The sequence below is a fragment of the Papio anubis genome, chromosome 13 (genome assembly GCF_008728515.1).
Source record: "Papio anubis isolate 15944 chromosome 13, Panubis1.0, whole genome shotgun sequence".
Taxonomy (NCBI): Eukaryota; Metazoa; Chordata; class Mammalia; order Primates; family Cercopithecidae; genus Papio; species Papio anubis.
Genome location: NC_044988.1, coordinates 33,536,345 through 33,555,190, shown reverse-complemented (window position 1 = coordinate 33,555,190; position 18,846 = coordinate 33,536,345). Strand labels below are relative to the sequence as shown.

The following is an 18,846-nucleotide window of genomic DNA, read 5'->3' as shown; positions in this document are numbered from 1 at the left end:
ATACAACTGGGCCTCAGTTACGGAACTTGCTCGAGGTCAAGGAACTTGCTCAAGGTCAAGAAGCTGGTAAGACACAGGATGGTGATGCAAACCCAAGTGCTCGTGCCACTGTCCCTAACAGTTCGGAAGATGCTTAGGAAGATGGACTGATTTTGAACTAGGTGGTTCTGAGCCTATGATGCTGAACCTGGGCTGGGATAGGCCAGGATGGCCCCGGGGCCCTGCCTGGCTTCTCACCTTGTTGTTCTGTGTTTATCTTTGTTCCACACCCAGCTCCTAACCTTGAGCATTACCAGGTATAATGAGCTAATGGAGCTCACTGGCTTTTTAAAATCACTACTCCACATTATGAAGAGTTAATTTTTAAGCACATTATCAGATGGCCTGGTCAGAGGAAAATTAAAGCAGCAACAGGTGGCTCATTAGGCAATCTGAGGAGAGAATTATGACAGACTGCAGAGCCCGCGAGGCTGGGAAGCCTGCCTGCACATCCGGCTGAGGCAGTGCATTTATTTCAACTCACAGGAGCCAGTCGACAGCAATGATCAGGGTGACATCCTCGGCGGGCAGGCCCACGGCACTCAGCACAATCACCATGGTCACCAGGCCAGCCTGGGGCACACCAGCAGCTCCGATGCTGGCAGCTGTGGCCGTGATACTGCAGAAACATACCAGCAGGAAAGGAGTTAGACAATTACCTCTCCCGTTAAAGCGTTGGCCTGAAATGGTTAGTCCCGCTTAGTCGCAATGGCTATTACTGCTGTGTCCCTAAATTGGGCAGTTAGAATCTGTGACCTGCTGAGCCCCAGCTCTGCCTCATTACAGGATTAGAGCTGCAGGGGGATGGGGGCTGGGCGGGGTATGATGCCATCTCCTTGCAGAGAGAGATGTGGCACATCACTCTAATGCAAGGAAGAACTGCATAAGTGGCACCAAAAAATGAGCAAGAGAGATACTCAAGAGGAAAGCAGGCGTTTACTAAATGGGGTGTTAATAGAAGGCTTTGTGTACTCATCTATGTATACATACACTCATCCTAAATAAGTGCCAGGTACCTCTGCACCTGCCTTCCTACTCCCTTCTTCCATCTACTCACCACCCAATAATTTACGGAGCACCTAATATATGGCAGGAATTTAAGTTGCCCTGAAGAATGGACAGAGGGATAGCTGTAGGGGCAGATGGACAACGGCATTTCAGGTGAAGGCAAAGGAATGAGTCAATGGTTAAGCAGGCCTTATGCACTCTCTTGACATCACAGGACTCTTTACCTCTGGGAACTGCTCTTTAGGGCACTGGATTGAGAAAGAGCTGATCCTGTCCAAGATGCAAGCATTTACTCCTGACTGCTCCTTTTTGCCAGTAGATGTACTCTGTGGGAAAGAAAGATCTGGAATCCAGGAGACGCAGCCAGGTGAACTTTATTACCAGGTATTTAAAAAGATTCCTCTTGGTAAGATCAGGTGAGGCAGTAGGGATTTTTCTCTTTGTAATGTGCAGTCTCTTTATCAGCAACATCTTCCTTATTTTAATTGGATCATTCTGAAGGAAACAAGTGCTCACCCTGCTCTGAAAAGTCCCTTGACTTAGATAAGCTTGAGACCACACCCACGATGCTTTCTGGAGACAAGTCCTTGCCCTTGGGCCAAGGCCTGAACTGCTGCCCAGGTGCCACTGGGTTGAAAGGTGAAAATGTAAAAATTGCCAATTTAAACTGGAAGAATCCCTGATTCTATCCACAAATTCATATGCTTTGGGGCTAAAAACGTCTTAGAGTTCTTAGGAAGCTGATTCTACTGCCCATTCATCTGCCTACTGAGGTGTTGCAGAAAGCATTTGAGGGTACAAACACAGGCCAGAGTTTTTTGACAAGTGTATTTTCATTCAGTGGTTTTGACCACCAAATTACAGTAAATTAGATTTCTGGGGCTGTACCAATTACTCTAAAGGTTTCAGGCTTCAGTCTCAAAGGTTTCTGGCCTCTATAACCCTTTGGATCTCTTCTGACATAATCACTCTTTGGAAAGCCGAAGTTTATTTTAATGCTGGTTGAAAAAAATTTAAATGGAATGCATCAACAGGTTTTCTTTGTCAGAAGTGATTTGTATCCATGCCAGCTGATCCCTCTTGGAAACCCTGAGGTGTCACAGTTATCCATGTTGCTATAGCCTGAGGCTGGGCTTGAAACTCAAAATTCATTTAGTCCAAGAAAACTCTGTCTTTGAGCCTTGACCTTGCTTGCTAGACTACGGCTGTTTGACTGGCATTGGTCTGAAACTCAGAACTATGAACCTTCAGATGGGAGAAAATAATATAAAAACCTACTCCTGCTGCTTGAACATATTCTACTTTGAGTTAGAGGATTTCCACAGAAGAAAACATAAATATCAGTGGCACAAAGTTCTTTCCTCACACTGAGGCCTAGTTTTAGGACCAGCCACTGGACTCGGCTCTCTAAACGGGTTGAAGGATGGGTTGTGACTTGGAGGGAACACAGGTTTTAGTGTCAGACACACCTGGGTGATGTACTTTAGGCTGTACCATTTCACTGATGGCATTTCTTTAGGCAAGTTACTTCTCTGAATCTCAATTCCTTGCCTGTAAGATGGGGACAGTATGTCTACTACAAGCTGCTGGGAAGATTAAATGAGGTTAATACATGTAAGGCATCTGGTATAGCACTTGTAGATGCTTAAAAACGTGCCATTTCCACATGTATAGCTATGTAACAAACCTGCATGTTATGCACATGTATCCCAGAGCTTAAAGTAAAACAAAAAACAAACAAATAAGAAGATTAAAAATGTGCCATTTCTGCTGCTACTTCTGCAACAGCAGTAGTTGCTGCTAATGCTTCGTCTATTGCTATTGTCGCTGCCACCACTGGTATTATTACTACTGCTACTGCAGCAACCAGAACAGCAACTATTACAACAACAACTACTACTTTTACTACTGCTACCTTTTTTCCTCTCTGCTCTTTCTGGGCCCCAAATCCTATAATTATCTTTCTTCTTTATTATATATATATATATATATATATATATTTTTTTTTTTCCCCAGAGACAAGGTCTCACTCTGTCGCCCAGGCTGGAGTACAGTGGCATGATCGCAGCTCACTGCAGCCTCCACCTATTGGGCTCAAGTGATCTTCTTGCCTCCGCCTCCTGAGTTGCTGGGACCACAGGTGCGCTCCACAACACCTGGCTAATTTTTGCATTTTTTATAGAGATGTGGGGCTTCGCCATGTTGCTCAGGCTGGTCTTGAACTCCTGGGCTAAAGTGATCTGCCTGCCTTGGCCTCTTAAAGTGCTGGTATTACAAGTGTGAGCCTCTGCACCCTGCTGTATGATTAGCTTTACTTTTCTTTCTTTTTTCTTTTTTTTTTTTTTTTTTTTTGATGTGGGATCTCACTTTGTTGCCTAAGCTAGAGTGCAGTGGTGCCATCTCAGTTCACTGCAACCTCTGCCTCCCAGGCTCAAGCAGTCCACCCACTTCAGCCTCCTGAGTAGCTGGAACTACAGGCACATGCCACCATACCTGGCTAATTTTTCTTTTTTAGAATATTTTTGGTAAACATGGGGTTTTACCATGTTGCCCAGGCTGGTCTCAAACTCCTGGACTCAACTGATTCACCCGCTTAGGTCTCCTAAAGTGCTGGGATTACAGGTGTAAGCCACCGCTTCTGGCCCTAATTATTTTTATAAGACAATTTATCCTTTTTTTTTTTTTTTTTCATTTTGACACGTGTACTCACACCAATTTTCAATCAGTTGTAACCTTTGAGTATTATGATAAAGCCACAAAAGGGTATGTTTTGGGTAGATAGTACCTATGTTTCTTTGACATCCAGTCCACAGAAATATACTTTGGGTCTAAAAATCTCTTTAACTGTTAGTTACGTGAACTATAACGGTAACTGTCAAGTAAAACCAACTTTTATTATTTCCCATGTAGAGCCAGTGAGGATTTTAAATTTTAAGCGAATGATTACTTTGGGTCTCACAGTTGTTATTGGTTCTGGGCCAGTAGTTACCAGCAAATCTGATTTAAGAACACACCAGAGAGTAGGGAGAGAGGCTTTAATGTGAATTGACTAGCCTCTAGGCCCAGCGTTCATTCCTCTGGCAGTGAGGTTAAAAAATGATTAGAAAGATCTAGAAAACTTATAACCAAAAAAGAGGGAGGGATTTCATCATAAAGTGGCAAATACACAAAAGAATTGGCACCTCATAAACCACTCCTTGGAAATCAGTTCAGTGAAGACTGGGTTCCACATGCCAGGGTGAGGGAAGTGGGAAAAAACCCTTGGAAATGTAAAAGTAACAACTGTTGGAAGCACAGGGGTGGTTGTGGAGCAGAAACTTTCTCAGGCATGACTCAAGGTTTCAATTTTGACATACTCTCTGCTGTTATAATTACATGACTTTACTCAATCTCTTTGGCACAGGCTTCTTTAGCCACTAACACTTTTTTATAGATTACACGGCATTGGGATAGTTCTCCAGCTGGTGTGCCAAATGGTGTATTTTGCACTTGTCTTCAGCCAACAGAAATACTTTGCGATTTAGGGGTGGGGAGGATTTAAAAAATGCATTGTGTTAGAACATTGTTAGTTAACAAACTCTGATTTTATGCCTAGAATTTATGTTTAGGCTGGGGATGCAAGAATGAATTAACTCTAAAGAGTTCAGATTCAACCTTGAGCAGGCCTAGGGACCAGTTTAGTCTTAAACTTCCATTCTAAACGGAACAAAAGTCTTCAGGTTAACTCTAATCCCAGCCTATTACTCTAACATAGTGCTATCCAAAATAACTTTCTGCAATGATGAAACTACTCTATGTCTGTGCTATCCAATTCAGTGGGCCACATGGCTAGTGGTTACCGTATTAAACAGTGCTGTCCTAGAGAAACAAATCTGGCAAAATCCACTTATGACAGTTCTACCATCTACTTGGGCAGACAATTTCTATCCTCATTTCATTAGAATTCTCTGCAGCATCTGACTCTGTGGACCATTTCACCCTTGAAAATCTCTCTTTTCTGGGTTTCCATGATACCAAGGTTTACTGGCTTCCCTCCCATCTCTCTGTCCTTCTCCCTCTGCCTCTTGGGTTTTCCCTTCTCTGCCTGCTTCTAGTATTAGGATTTTCCAAGCCTCAGTCCTTAATCTCCTTCTCTTCTCTACAAACTCTCCCTACGTCATGTCATCCACTTTCAACATTCACTGAGTGCTCACTACATAGGCACAGTTATAAGCATTTTATATGCATCTTACTTAATTGCCACTATTTGAATAAGTTGTAGGTACTATTACTCATTTTACAGATGAGAAAACAGGAGCTTAAAAATTCAAGTCACTTGCCCAAGATCACAGCTAATCACGATGTAGCTGCGATTCCAATACAAGCAATAACTTGTGACTCATACATTTGAAGACCATCATTAAGCTCATGTCCCTGATGTCTGTATCTTCAGCCAGACCTGTATTTCTCATTGCATGTGTCCACCTAGAAGTCTTAAAGGCATTTCAAATTCAGTGTGTCAAAAAGTATTAACTATTTATCTTTCCTACCTATATGTGCTTCTCTTACACTAGTTCCTGTTCTGGTAAGTCCCACCCACCAATTTGGAATCATGTACCAATCCTGGGAGTCATCCTAGCATTCCCTTGCTTTTCACCCTGAATCCAGCTGATGCTTCTTCCATTCGTTAGCTCTTCTCCAACCTCAGTGTCAGTGCCTTCTAATACCCTGCCTGGACTTCTGCAATGGTCTCCTAACTGGTTTCCTAGATTTGGTCCCTGCTCCCATCCAATACATCTGCCATATTGCCAGTTATCATTGTAAAAGGCAAATCTGCCAGGCGTGGTGGCTCACACCTATAATCCCAGCACTTTGGGAGCCTGAGGTGGGCGGATCACCTGAGGTCAGGAGTTCAAGACCAGCCTGGCCAACATGGTGAAACCCATTTCTACTAAAAATTCAAAAATTAGCCAGGTGTGGTGGTGCATGTCTATAGTCCCAGTTACTCAGGACGCTGAGGCAGGAGAATTGCTTAAACCCAGGAGGCGGAGGTTGCAGTGAGCCAAGATCGTGCCACTGCACTCCAGCCTGGGCAACAGAGCAAAATTCCATCTCAAAGCATAACATAAATAAATAAATAAATAAATAAATAAATAAATAAAATGCAAATATGTCCATAATGTGACAAAGCATCTAAGAACTTTCCACAAACTTTTCGTACAAAACCTTTCATGACATGACCCCTGTCTCCTCATTCCTTTATGTTCTCCACATTGTATCCTTTATGCCAGCCATAGCAAGAAATCTGTATGCTGTAACTAGCCTATGGCTGCATCACAAGCTATTTCTGCCACCCCAGATACTCTTAGCTTCTTCCTTTGCCTGCTAAATTCCTATTCTTTTAAGATTCAGCTAAATGTTCCCCTCCTCTGGGAAGCCATCCTTCACCTTCACAGCTAGAACCAGCCCTTCCCTCTCTGGAGTCCTCTGTGAACACCATACAGAGTTCTCTTACATCCCTCATCAGGGTCTTCAGCATTCATTTGGATATGTGCATCCCAATCTAGCAGGGATCTTTTGAAAGCAAGGACTGGCCCTTACTCAGCCTTGAGTCTTTGTGCTAGCCTATGCCTAGATCCTACTGGCTTCAGTAAACCGAGCACAGGTGATGGCTTTGGCTACCTAGACCCCGAAGCAGAAATCTTGCATACTAGGATATAGTTGTATTTAATCTTGGGAAGGTACTTTGTAGATCAAGAAAAAGAATCCATCACTGGGACATTCTTGGTGTCCCTTCACGGACCATTTTTACTGGCAGTAATCCCCATATCACCGATGACAATGAATGTGACACCACGCCCCACCTGATGGTGATGATCTGCCCAATGCCCAAATCCAGGTCATTCAACTGTGCAATAAACACCGCTGCCACTGCTTCATAGAGCGCGGTCCCATCCATGTTGATTGTTGCACCAACGGGTAACACGAATCGAGTGATCCTCTTGTCCACCTGGTTCTTTTCTTCAGCACAGCGGAAGGTAACAGGCAGTGTTGCTGAACTGTGTGATAAAAAGAGAAAGGAACTTATGGTCTAGAAATGCTGGTCCTCAGTCCCTGCCTGAAGCCATGCCTCTCTTCCAAAAAGTAAATAAAGGGTCCTTTTGGGTAATCTTGTCAAGAAAAATAAAGAAAACAACAAAACAAAATGAAAGAAAGGATCCAAAGCATGTTGGCCCGTTAGGCAGGTCCAGGAATCAGAAGGTGCTGTGCCCACCGCTGCTCCCAGGTATGCCATAACCCCTTCCTGAGCTGCAGGCCATGCTAAGAGGGCAGAAAATATGCAACAGCGTGAAGCAATGTGTTCAGGGCCAGGGACAGAGAATATGGAGGCCATTTCTCAAAGGCAGCTACAAAAACCGCAAGCTGGAGTCTGTTTTGTAAAGTGAGGTGAGAGTTGATGACATTGAGTCTGGAGGCTTCTTCCAGAAACCCCTCTTCTGTTTACCTGGAAGAGATCATGAGAGCTGTCAGGAGAGCCTGGGCCATTCCCATGGCAAATCGGAAAGGGTTCTTTCGTACGACTATGAAATATATCAGTGGGAGAATAACAATGGAGTGGATTGCAAGCCTGTAAACGAGAAAGAGAAATTAAAGTTTCAAAGATAATACCACCTCCCCACACTTAATCCTTTTATCAAACATCTTTTTAATTTATAAAATTGACTTTCATAATGGCCCAATGAGAAATGGGAGTAGGGCAGGAATATACGTCCCCATTCCATGTATGAGAGTGTAGAGGCTCACTCAACAAATGAAGCATCTTGTCAGAGTTAATGACAAAGCCAGTAGCTGAATCCAAATTTAAGGCTTCACAGAACAGAATTATATCATGCTGCCACACCCCTGTGTGTGCTATTCCTGCCACATGCACAAAAATGCCCTTTTTTCCTTCTGTTGCTGCTGAATTCTTCTCCTCTAACACTCAGCTAGGCATCCCCCTTCCTCCAGGAAGCCTTCCCTCACTTCCCCAGGTAGGGCTGAGCCTTCTTTCCTTTGTACCCTCTATGTCACCACTACACTATACCTCATATACCTCTTATCACAGCGCTCAGTCCTTACCCCCTCCACTCCTTGCGCCAAGCTGCTGTCTTGCTGGTGGCACCCACTGTCTAAGAGGGAAGTCAGATTTACAGTAAGGAAAAAGGTCTCAGCTATTCCACAGCCATAATTTGGGATGGACTTTCTTTTCTTTATTATTCCTGCCTTTTCAAACTGTTCCTTATTTCACATGGAAATACACAGGTTACATGAACTAGGGGGCTTAAGAAATGAGACTCATTTGGCAGATAGATATATACGTAACTGGCAGCTTACAGTCTACAGATCAGTTATGTGTGTTTGAAATAATAGGAAATGATCATCAAAATTACAGATCCTGGAGGTCTGGAGAGAGGATCTTCTCGATAGAGAGCTTGTAGCTAAAAACCATGAGGAACTGACTTTTAGTTTTCCATTAGACACCTAGCTGGGGTGACAGAATAGAAACCAGCAGAACTTGGTTATGAAATGGCTCAGCTCAAACACCCCAGCCACATCACTGCTGAGACACAATCCCTGGCACTGCCTGTTTCAGCAGCCCTACAGCAGGGTGGCCTCCAGTGAGGTGGAGGTCCCGCCTCCCTTGGCACCATGGTCCTCACACTGTAGGGACCAAATCTACCTCTGTGTTGGCTGGCAGGGCTGTGTTTTTGGGAAACACAGATTAAGAACCAAATGTGCTGTGTTGGAAATCTCCAATACGATCAAGTTCCAATAAGTGAGGTGATTGCTCAAGTTGGGTGCTTGTAGGTATTGACTTGTGGGAGTCAAATCAATAATATTTACTTATTCCCTTAGTCTATATTTCTTAGCATATGTGACATATTCTGCCCCTGGCTAGGTGTCCAGGGGCACCATTCATATCTTATCCCACCTCAATAGCTAGGCTATAATAAATATGCAAACTACCCAACCCCTACTGCCTTCCTGTTTAATGGCTTCTAAAAAGGCCCACACAATTCCTCCTAGCCTCGAGATTCTCCTGGCACCCTCTCTGACACTCTGATGGTGCAGGCCATGGTGGTGGTTAACAGCCCCTGCTTTGAACCAACAGCCATCCTGCTCCTACTTGCTCAAGTCTGATTTCATTTAGGCCCTTGCTAATTTCTTTCAGGTTCAAGGTGCATGGAGGCTATTCTTACTTGCCTGGCTAGTTTACATTCTTAAGGAAATGAAGGCCAGGAGAGAGCCAAAGGAGGCTACAAGTGGGTTTCTCTCTTGTTTTAAAAAATTATTTTAACATAACCAATAAAGGCAGTGACAAAGCCTGGTCCAGGCTGTTCTGCCAAGAGCTGACAATTAGCACAGCATGATCCACCTACAGTACAGCTGTTAAAGGGCAGCCCTCCTCCCCCTGCTGTCTTATCTCTGAACCCTATCTTTCCCAGCACATAGGGGAGAAGCCAGTTTTAACCAACTGAAACCCAACCTCCCAGTGGCCATCCTATTGGATTAAAGGAACTTTCTGTCTCTTCTCTTGAGTCTGACATACCCAGTCAGGACTGTGGCCATGTAAAGGCCCAGCTTGCGGAATATTTCCCAGTCTTCAACTTCTATGATCTTCCCAGCAATCAGGAACAAAATACCCAGTGGCATATAACTGGAAAGGAAGCACAACAGAGGCATGATTCCGTCAGCAAGTGTTTTCTCATGCTGGGTTGTTGGGGAAGGAACAGGCCAGTGTGCGCACCCTCGGCTTGGCATGCTCGCTTGGTGGAGCACGGGATGCAGAATTGAAGCTAAGAGCTGTTTCAAGTCCTGGGTGAACAATACTGGCTCTAGTTTGCAGTACCTATGTGCACCTTAAATTCTACCCATCCAAACTACCACAGGGTAGTTTGCAAACTTGGCAAGAACATGTGGTTCTTGTTGATCTGAACAGATCCACATGATGATCTGAACAATTTTCATGGTTGCATCACTCAAAGCATTGAAGAAATCCACCAGAATTTGTGGATGAGGGCGCACACCTCATGCCATGTTCCTAGTGCATATATATCCTGCTGATTGTCATATCTGCAGATCTCACTTGAGCTTGATCCTCACTGACAAATATGGCTCTTTCTAGCCATGGTCATCTGTTTCCCAGGTATCAGCAACAGAGGCAATAGTATTAGTACTGGAAGTGATCATCATAGCTCTATTTGTGGAACTCTCGTTACATCTTGCGTTAGGGAAAGTATTTTATGTGCATCATTTCATTTAATATACTTCTCCTATCCCTGGGGGTAGGTTTTATTATCCTTTTTAACAGATGATGAAGCTGAGGTTTCTGCAGTATTAAGTGACCTGTCTGTCCATTTTTACTGAACCCTTTACACCACTGTCAGACATCACTGTCCGTATCTACACTTTGGATTAAATAATGTTGAACCAATTAAATATGAGGTAAGTGAGGCAGATGCCTCCTAAGAAAGGTGGACTTTTTGGCATTTCCAGGGACAGGGCAGACACTCAAGTGGTGTCACTGGTATGCTCACGGATGGCAGCTTTCATTCAGATGGGTTAGTGCCCATGCTGTACAAGTTATAAATATTTTGAAACTCACTTTTGCATGGGGCACAATAGGGAAAGCACTTTGTGTTCTCACGTACAATGAACTCCTTCTAATCATTTTTTAAAGAATTGCTTCTTACATGAAGGCTGACTGGGTGTAAGATGATCTCGCAAGGCTTTGAGGGAAAAGACAATGGTTGATAGCTAGACTTTTGTTCATGAACTAACTCCTGGGTAATATGTGGAATTATTTAATACTCTAGTGGTGGCTGGGTGTGTTGGCTCACACTTGGGATCCCAGCATTTTGGGAGGATGAAGTGAGTAGATTGCTTGAGCCCAGGAGTTTGAGATCAGCCTGGGCAACATGGCAAAACCCTGTCTCTTCAAAAAATACAAAAAAATAGCCAGGCATGGTGGTACATGCTTGTAGTCCCAGCTACTCAGGTAGCTGAGATGGGAGGATCACTTGAGCACAGGAAGTTGAGGCTGCAGTGAGCCGGGATTGCACCGCTGCATTCCAGCCTGGAGTGACAGAGTGAGACTCTGTCTCAAAAACAAAAACAACCAACAGCAACGAAAGCCCCCACAAAATACTCTGGGGGCTCAATATTAAATGTCCAACTTCTCTAGCATGAGGTCAGTTGAGAAACATAAAACCTCTTCTAATTTTGAGGAGACAGAATTGTCAGGGGAAGCAAAATGACATTAAACGGTGTCTGCTCACCACATGATGATCTGAACAATTTTCATGGTTGCATCACTCAAAGCATTGAAGAAATCCACCAGAATTTGTCCCTTTTCTCCCATTTTTCCAATGACAAGTCCAAAGACAAGGCAAAAGACAATCAAGCCCAGGACGTTTATGCCATCTGAATACATGCCAATGATTTTGTATTCCTTTGTTTTGTTCTGTGGATCAAAACCAAGAAAACATATTGACTCATGATTATAATCTTGTTAGAAAGCACAGGTTTGGAAATGAGAAGATACAATGACCAAACATAATAAACTGGTGATCTCCCAGGCAGAGTCAACAAAACTATAGAAAATATAAAAACAATAATAAAAACACCTATGCATGTAACAAACTTAACCCTTGCTCCCCGAAGTTAACATGCTTTCTCTTCTTTCAACAAGTCCATATTTGAATATTTCTTATAAAGGTTTCTTATTCTGGAACGGTTTATATTTTTATTATGAATTTTAGAATCAAGGCACTTTTCAGGGTCATTTTAACTACTAGCTACATTTGGAGTCTGCTTAAAAAAGACAGGAATTAATAATGCAGGAAGTACAAAGTACTTACCAGTGTGAACACTTTTACCATCTGTTTTACCCTGATAATGAAGCACAGTAACATTCTTTATGCCTGTGGTCTTGGATGACCAATAGGATTATTTATTTATTTATTTATTTATTTATTTATTTATTTAGAGATGGAGTCTCTCTCTGTTGCCCAGGCTGGAGAGCAGTGGCACGATCTCGGCTCACTGCAAGCTCCGCCTCCCAGTCCCAGATTCACGCCATTCTCCTGCCTCAACCTCCCCAGTAGCTGGGACTACAGGCGCCTGCCACCACGCCTGGCTAATTTTTTTGTATTTTTAGTAGAGACGGGGTTTCACCATGTTAGCCAGGATGGTCTCAATCTCCTGACCTCGTGATCCGCCCACCTCAGCCTCCCAAAGTGCTGGGATTACAGGCATGAGCCACCGCGCCTGGCCTATTTATTTATTTTATTTATTTTTTTTGAGACAGTTTCACTCTGTCGCCCAGGCTAGAGTGCAGTGGTGGTATCTCAGTTCACTGCAAGCTCCGCCTCCCAGGTTCAAGCAATTCTCCTGCCTCAGCCTCCCTAGTAGCTGGGATTACAGGCATCTGCCACCACACCCAGTTAATGTTTTGTATTTTTGGTAGAGACAGGGTTTCGCCATGTTGGCCAGGCTGGTCTCGAACTCCTGACCTCAGGTGATCTGCCTGCCTCAGCCTCTCGAAGTGCTGGGATTACATGTGTGAGCCACCACGCCCAGCCAGGATTCTTTTTTTTTTTTTTTTTTTTAAACTTCTATATTCAAGGGTACATGTGGTGCAGGATGTGCAGGTTTGTTACATAGGTAAACGTGTGTCATGGGGGTTTGTTGTACAGATTATTTCATCACCCAGGTATTAAGCCTAGTATCCATTAGTTATTTTTCCTGATCCTCTCCCTCCTCCCACCCTCCTCCCTCTGAAAGGCCCCAGTGTGTGTTGTTCCCCTCTATGTGTCCATGTGTTCTCATCATTTAGCTCCCACTTATAAGTGAGAACAGGCAGTATTTGGTTTTCTGTTCCTGTGTTAGTTGGCTAAGAATAATGGCCTCCAGCTCCATCCATGTCCCTTGCAAAGGACATGATCTTGTTCTTTTTTAATGGTAGCATAGCATTCTGTGGTGTGTATGTATACATTTTCTTTATCCAGTCTATCATTGGTAGGATTTTAGACATACAAAAATTAGCTAAATACCTACTACTGTGAATCATGTATTCGTTTTTACCTTTTTTTTTTTTTTTTTAAAACAACAGGGTCTCATGTTTTCCAGGCTGGGGTGCAGTGGCATGATCATAGCTCACTGCAGCTTCAGACTCCTCAAGGAGGGCTCAAGTGATCCTCCCACCTCAGCCTCCCAAGTAGCTGGGTCTACAGGTGCATGCCACCATGCCTGGCTTAATTTCTTCACTTTATCCTGGGTACAAATAGCCTGAGATTTACAGAGAGATAACTGAGTGATGCCAACTAGGTTTGTAAAGAATTATGTTAGCTAGGCACGGTGGCTCACACCTGTAATCCCAGCAGTTTGGGAGGCTGAAGCAGGTGGATCACCTGAGGTTAGGAGTTCGAGACCAGCCTGGCCAACATGGTGAAACCCCGTCTCTACTAAAAATACAAACATTAGCCAGGCATGGTGGTAGGCGCCTGTAATGCCAGCTACTTGGGAGGCTGAGGCAGGAGAATTGCTTGAACTTGGGAGCCGGAGGCTGCAGTGAGCCAAGGTCGCAGCACTACATTCCAGCCTGGGTGATAGAGCAAGACTCCATCTCAAACAAACAAAAAATTATGTTGAGGAGCCACTGGGCTACCAGTCATTTCTTACTTATGATCAAACATATATTTAGGGCAAAGCTAGAGTATTACTGCAATGGCTATAGCATAAGGTCTTAAGATTCAGTTGGAGATGGCCGGGCGCGGCGGCTCAAGCCTGTAATCCCAGCACTTTGGGAGGCCGAGACAGGCGGATCACGAGGTCAGGAGATCGAGACCATCCTGGCTAACACGGTGAAACCCCGTCACTACTAAAAAATACAAAAAACTAGCCGGGCGAGGTGGCGGGCGCCTGTAGTCCCAGCTACTCGGGAGGCCGAGGCAGGAGAATGGTGTGAACCCGGGAGGTGGAGCTTGCAGTGAGCTGAGATCCGGCCACTGCACTCCAGCCTGGGCAACAGAGGGAGACTCCGTCTCAAAAAAAAAAAAAAAAAAAAAAAAGATTCAGTTGGAGAGACAAGACTGTGAGAAGCATGAGCCAATAATAGCAGGATGGTATGTAATTAATTGTGCACCCAAACTATGAGATACAAGTGTCATATGGAGAGTGGGACATGAATGAGGGTTTCGAAGTTAGGGAAAACTATGGCTGAGGAATCAGCAGCCAGGAGAAAAAGCATGTTTCAAAAAGATGGCAAGCAAAGGCAAAAATGATCATGCACTAGGCCTTTGCACCCTGCTTGAATAATTCTTGCTCATTCATTACGGCCTCCAGACTAATTTAACACCCCTTGTTGAATGCCCCCCAAACATCCCACTCTTCCTGATTGTAATACTCATCATTCTTTGTATGAGGACAGAGGCCTGGCATCTATCTTTTCACCATTATAATCCCAGTGCCCAGCAGGGCCTGGGGTATGGAGGGTGCTCAGAAAATATTTGTGGAACAACATCAAAAGGCAAGAATAAAGAGTGATGGAGGAAGTGGATCTGGAAAGAAGAGAGGCGCCCACTGGAAGTAAGTTGTGAAAACTAGAGAGAAGCCAGGTCATGCAGCACCTCTGAACCCGGTCAGAGGAGTTAAGGCTTTCTGCAGTAGGAAGCAGGGAGCCAACGGTAGTTTATTTAATTTGAATTCGTAAGTCTAATGAATACTCCTTTTCTCCTTAAATCATTCCTTCCTGTGTGAAGTTGAGAGAACATTCAGGAGAAATCACTACAGGCTTACAAAGATACCACTGCAGGCCCACACATTCTGATCTCCAATTCTGAAATCCCCAAACCTCTCAAAGCATGTGGATTTTATTGATAAGTTTATAGCAAACTCTTTTGGCAGCAAAACCTATCCTAAACTGAGATGAGGCTACTGGCTACTAAGGGTTCATTTCTCTCCTTGGCAGAATATTTATGAGTTTGTTATAAAAACATTGACGTGGTTGATTCTGGCATGTTGTTGCCCTTCTCACTTACGAAGGTTGCATAATATGCAGTACATACACCACATGGCCGTTCTAAAGTCTGAGAAACTCTGAACTCCGAATTACATCTGGGCAGAGAGATTCTGACTAGGAATTGTGGACCTGCATTGCATGCTTATGTATCTGACAAATCTACAGCAGTTCCTAGAGATGGCCAGCTCTACTGTAAGCAGACCAGGAGAGGAAGAGGCAACAGGGCTCATTTTTTTGCTCTTTGTGGTCGATTCTCTCTATTCCTGGTAATTATGTTCTGTAAAGTGCCCATGAACACTGCATTAGCAAATACTGAACTGTTGCTCCTGGGGGAAATGCAGGGTTATGTTTCTGGGAACCTTGGACACATCCTTTTCAGCAAACAATCAATATATAACATTGTTGTATTTCTTTTACAGACACCTTGTTTCATATAGATTGTTGATTTATTAATATTGACCTCACAGCCAACAGCACTATAACTCATTCCTGAAGGAAGCTTTTCTAAAGCACAAATTTTCTCCCCAAGGCACATCAAATGCCTTAGGAACATCTTGTGCTTAGGAACCCTGGAGACCACTTCAACATGATGCTTACTTTTTTTGAAACAAGAGTCTTGCCCTGTCACCCAGGCTGGAGTGCAGTTGTGCAATCATAGCTCAAACGATCTTCCTGCCTTAGCCTCTCAAGTATCTGGGACTACAGGCATGTGCCACCACACCTGGGTTATATTAAGATGTTTTGTAGAGATGGGGTCTCACTATGTTTCCCAGGCCAGTCTCAAACTCCTGGCCTCAAGTGATCCACCTGTCTTGGCCTCCCAAGTACTGGGATTACAAGTGTGAGCCACCATACCCAGCCTGGTCCTTTTTTATTTTTTTATTTTTTGACACAGGGTCTCTGCTATCCAGGCTGAAGTGCAGTGATTCAATCATGGTTCACTGTAGCCTTGACATCCCTAAACAAGCGATCCTCCTACTTCAGCCTCCCAAGTAGCTGGGACTATAGGTGTGCACCATCATACCCGGCTATTTTTCGTTTTTGGTAGAGGTGAAGTGTCACTATGTTGTGCAGACTGGTCTGGAACTCCTGGGCTCAAGTGATCCTCCCACCTCGGTATCCCAACGTGCTGGGATTACAGACGTGAGTCACTGAACCCTGCCCTGGTCCATTTTAAACAGCAAAATCAGCAAGGAAAATCACAAAAATGCAAAAAAGATGATACTAAACACACTGCAAAATGGACACTTGTTTCCAGTATGAGAATCAAAGCAAGAAAGCAGAGCACAACTTTGTTCACCTTAGCTGGGAACATGCCTGTCGGGTGACTCAAATATTTTGCTGCTTTTTATGTACCTGTGGATGACCACGAAAGCCCCATAAGTATGGATTTTGGGGTCACAAATAAATTTTAGCAAGTAGGTGAATTCTCAAATGCAGATTCTGTGAATGACGAGGATTGACTGTATTTCCTACTTGGTCATGAGTCAGTGCCTGTCTCCTGGGGAAGAGGAACAGGAAACAAGAATGGTACCTTGGAAATAGCAGTTGTCATGACAGCTGTGAAGGACTCTTCTGTCATGTTCGTCTCTGGATCTCTGGGAGGCTTCACTTCTTCACGCTTAGTTTTGTACTGCACGTTGGAGAAAATCAAGGACAAGCAAACAAAATGTTTTTTAAGCTTTTGAGACTAAATCACAGGAACATGTTATTTTGGTCAAACAAGTGCCACTGAAGGGATCTACCTCCAATGCCTCTGTTGGCTCCAGTTGTCAATGGTACCTCCCATCAGGTTTTGGAACTAAAAGTAAGGCAGAAATGTAAACCCCTGACTCCCACAATCACCATTCACTTATGTCAAAATGTTCCTTCACTTTCACAATAAGCGACAAGTTGATGGAGGAATAATACAAAAGAAAGTACAGGCTTGATCTGCAGGTGCTTTCAGAGACAGTCTCTGTAAGGATTCCTGTCAATCATTTTTGTTTTTATTAATTAATAAATTATTTTTAATTTGAGCAAAAACACTTCATCACTTTGATAACATCACCACGACTTTAATAAGCATCAAGAAAGGTTTAACAATATGGTTGTTCCAAAATCAACAGTCCCCTTAGGGCTATTCAGTGATACTGCTGTTGAATTCTCTTCTTTCAGCCCTGTTTGGTTCTGTGGAGCTTCCACATGGGGGTTTAAGAAGGAGTGAGTATATTATTACATCAGGCATAAGTGCTCCCCCTACAAGGCTCTGCCAACACCGAGAACCTTACAAACAACCACTGTGACTGATTTGCAAAGGCCCCGCTGTAATAGAGGAGGTTCTGTCCCTCGTGGAGGTCGGCAGAGAGCAACAGAGTTGCCATTTTTGTTGGTATACACAGAAGCCTCTGTTCATGTAACTTATGTAAATGAATACAGCAGTTTGTGATGGACTCAGCTGTCTTAAAGCACATAAATAAATAGGAAGGAAAGGCTTGAAGTAAATGGAGTGAAGAGATTGTTCAATTTTCCTATAGAAAAAAAATCATGGCTTTGTTACACTACGTTGTAGAGCTCCAGCAATGGGGATGCAATGATTTTTTATTATTTCTTTTTAGAGACATGGTCTTGCCATGTTGCCAAGGCTAGTCTGGAACTCCTGAGCTCAAGGGATCTCCCACCTTGGCCTCCCAAAGTGCTGGGATTACAGGTTTGAGCTTCCACACCTGTCTGGGACACAATGATTAAGGAGAAGACTGAACCCAGATGTGGACCACACCAGGAGGGTTAGATCCTGGGTTCTAATACCAGAGGAAAAGCAAAGAGGAGATAAAGAGCTACCTTTTTTCTGCAGAAAGTTTAAACTTCTATACAAATATACCATGGTTCTCCAAAAATAGGTACTGGAGGCCACATTTTAAAATACTCATTATTTGACAGATTTCTGACTTGTACCATTTGAGCCCTTTTGGGGGGAAAAGCATAAAGGAAAAGGAAGCAGTGTAAATTGTGACATGCACCTTACTGTGAGCCAGAAAGGCTAGATACAAAATAGAGACATCACCTTAAACTCGGCCAGTCACAGGTGTACGTCCCGCTGCCATTTTTGCGGGGCTAATTCCATTTCTTGAATCACAGCAGAAAAAAAACATTTTTTAATTGATAATGGGAAGAAGGTAGCAACTTAAGAGCACAAGTAATTAATATTACCTGCTGAAAACAGGCCTGGACAAGATTCTCAGGGAACATATTCCTGTTGGAGACATGAAAGGCAGTATTATGTTAGGGCAAAAAGTATTGTTTTGTCATACCTAATATATTGGTAGAAATGAGTATAATATAAAACTAGTACTCTGGTTTCTCTTCTGGCCTCTCCTTTGCGGAATACTTCATGTATTGAGATTTCTTTTTTCCTGCAGAGCTTCACCCAAGTATAGAAAGCTCTCCTAATCGACTATCACTTAACTGATTCACTGAGTAACTGACATGCTTGCTCTCCTTGGTAAAATGGACACTCACAGTCAAGAGACTATTTATTCTTTAATATTCTGAACATTTCTGTTTTCATCAATGACGTTGTATGCTTACTGATATGGTTTGGCTCTGTGTCCCCACCCAAATCTCATGTCAAATTGTAATCCCCACATGTCAGGGGAGGGGCCTCATGGGAGGTGATTGGATCATGGTGGGTGGTTTCTCCCATGCTATTCCTGTGATCATGAGTGAGTTCTCACAAGATTTAGTTGTTTGAAAGTGTATGGCACTTCTCCCTTCGGCCT

The 18,846-nt window shown here is 43.6% G+C and overlaps 1 protein-coding gene across 3 annotated transcripts in view; it reads right to left on the bottom strand.

The window, feature by feature from the left end:
• The window catches only part of SLC1A1 (solute carrier family 1 member 1), a 93,024-nt gene that overhangs the window by 3,791 nt on the left and 70,387 nt on the right, over positions 1 to 18,846 (bottom strand). Inside the window, exons 5-12 of one of the 3 annotated variants that reach the window (XM_017949892.3) lie at positions 18,278 to 18,320; positions 16,623 to 16,721; positions 11,405 to 11,530; positions 10,010 to 10,068; positions 9,617 to 9,724; positions 7,532 to 7,654; positions 6,891 to 7,085; positions 524 to 658 (exon numbers count right to left, since the gene is read on the bottom strand). In XM_017949892.3, coding sequence (XP_017805381.1) covers positions 524 to 658; positions 6,891 to 7,085; positions 7,532 to 7,654; positions 9,617 to 9,724; positions 10,010 to 10,068; positions 11,405 to 11,530; positions 16,623 to 16,721; positions 18,278 to 18,320 — 888 coding nt within the window. Of the gene's footprint in view, positions 1 to 523; positions 659 to 6,890; positions 7,086 to 7,531; positions 7,655 to 9,616; positions 9,725 to 10,009; positions 10,069 to 11,345; positions 11,531 to 16,622; positions 16,722 to 18,277; positions 18,321 to 18,846 lie in introns of all 3 variants that reach the window. The other 2 variants (XM_017949893.3, XM_017949894.3) reach the window with 2 other exon arrangements.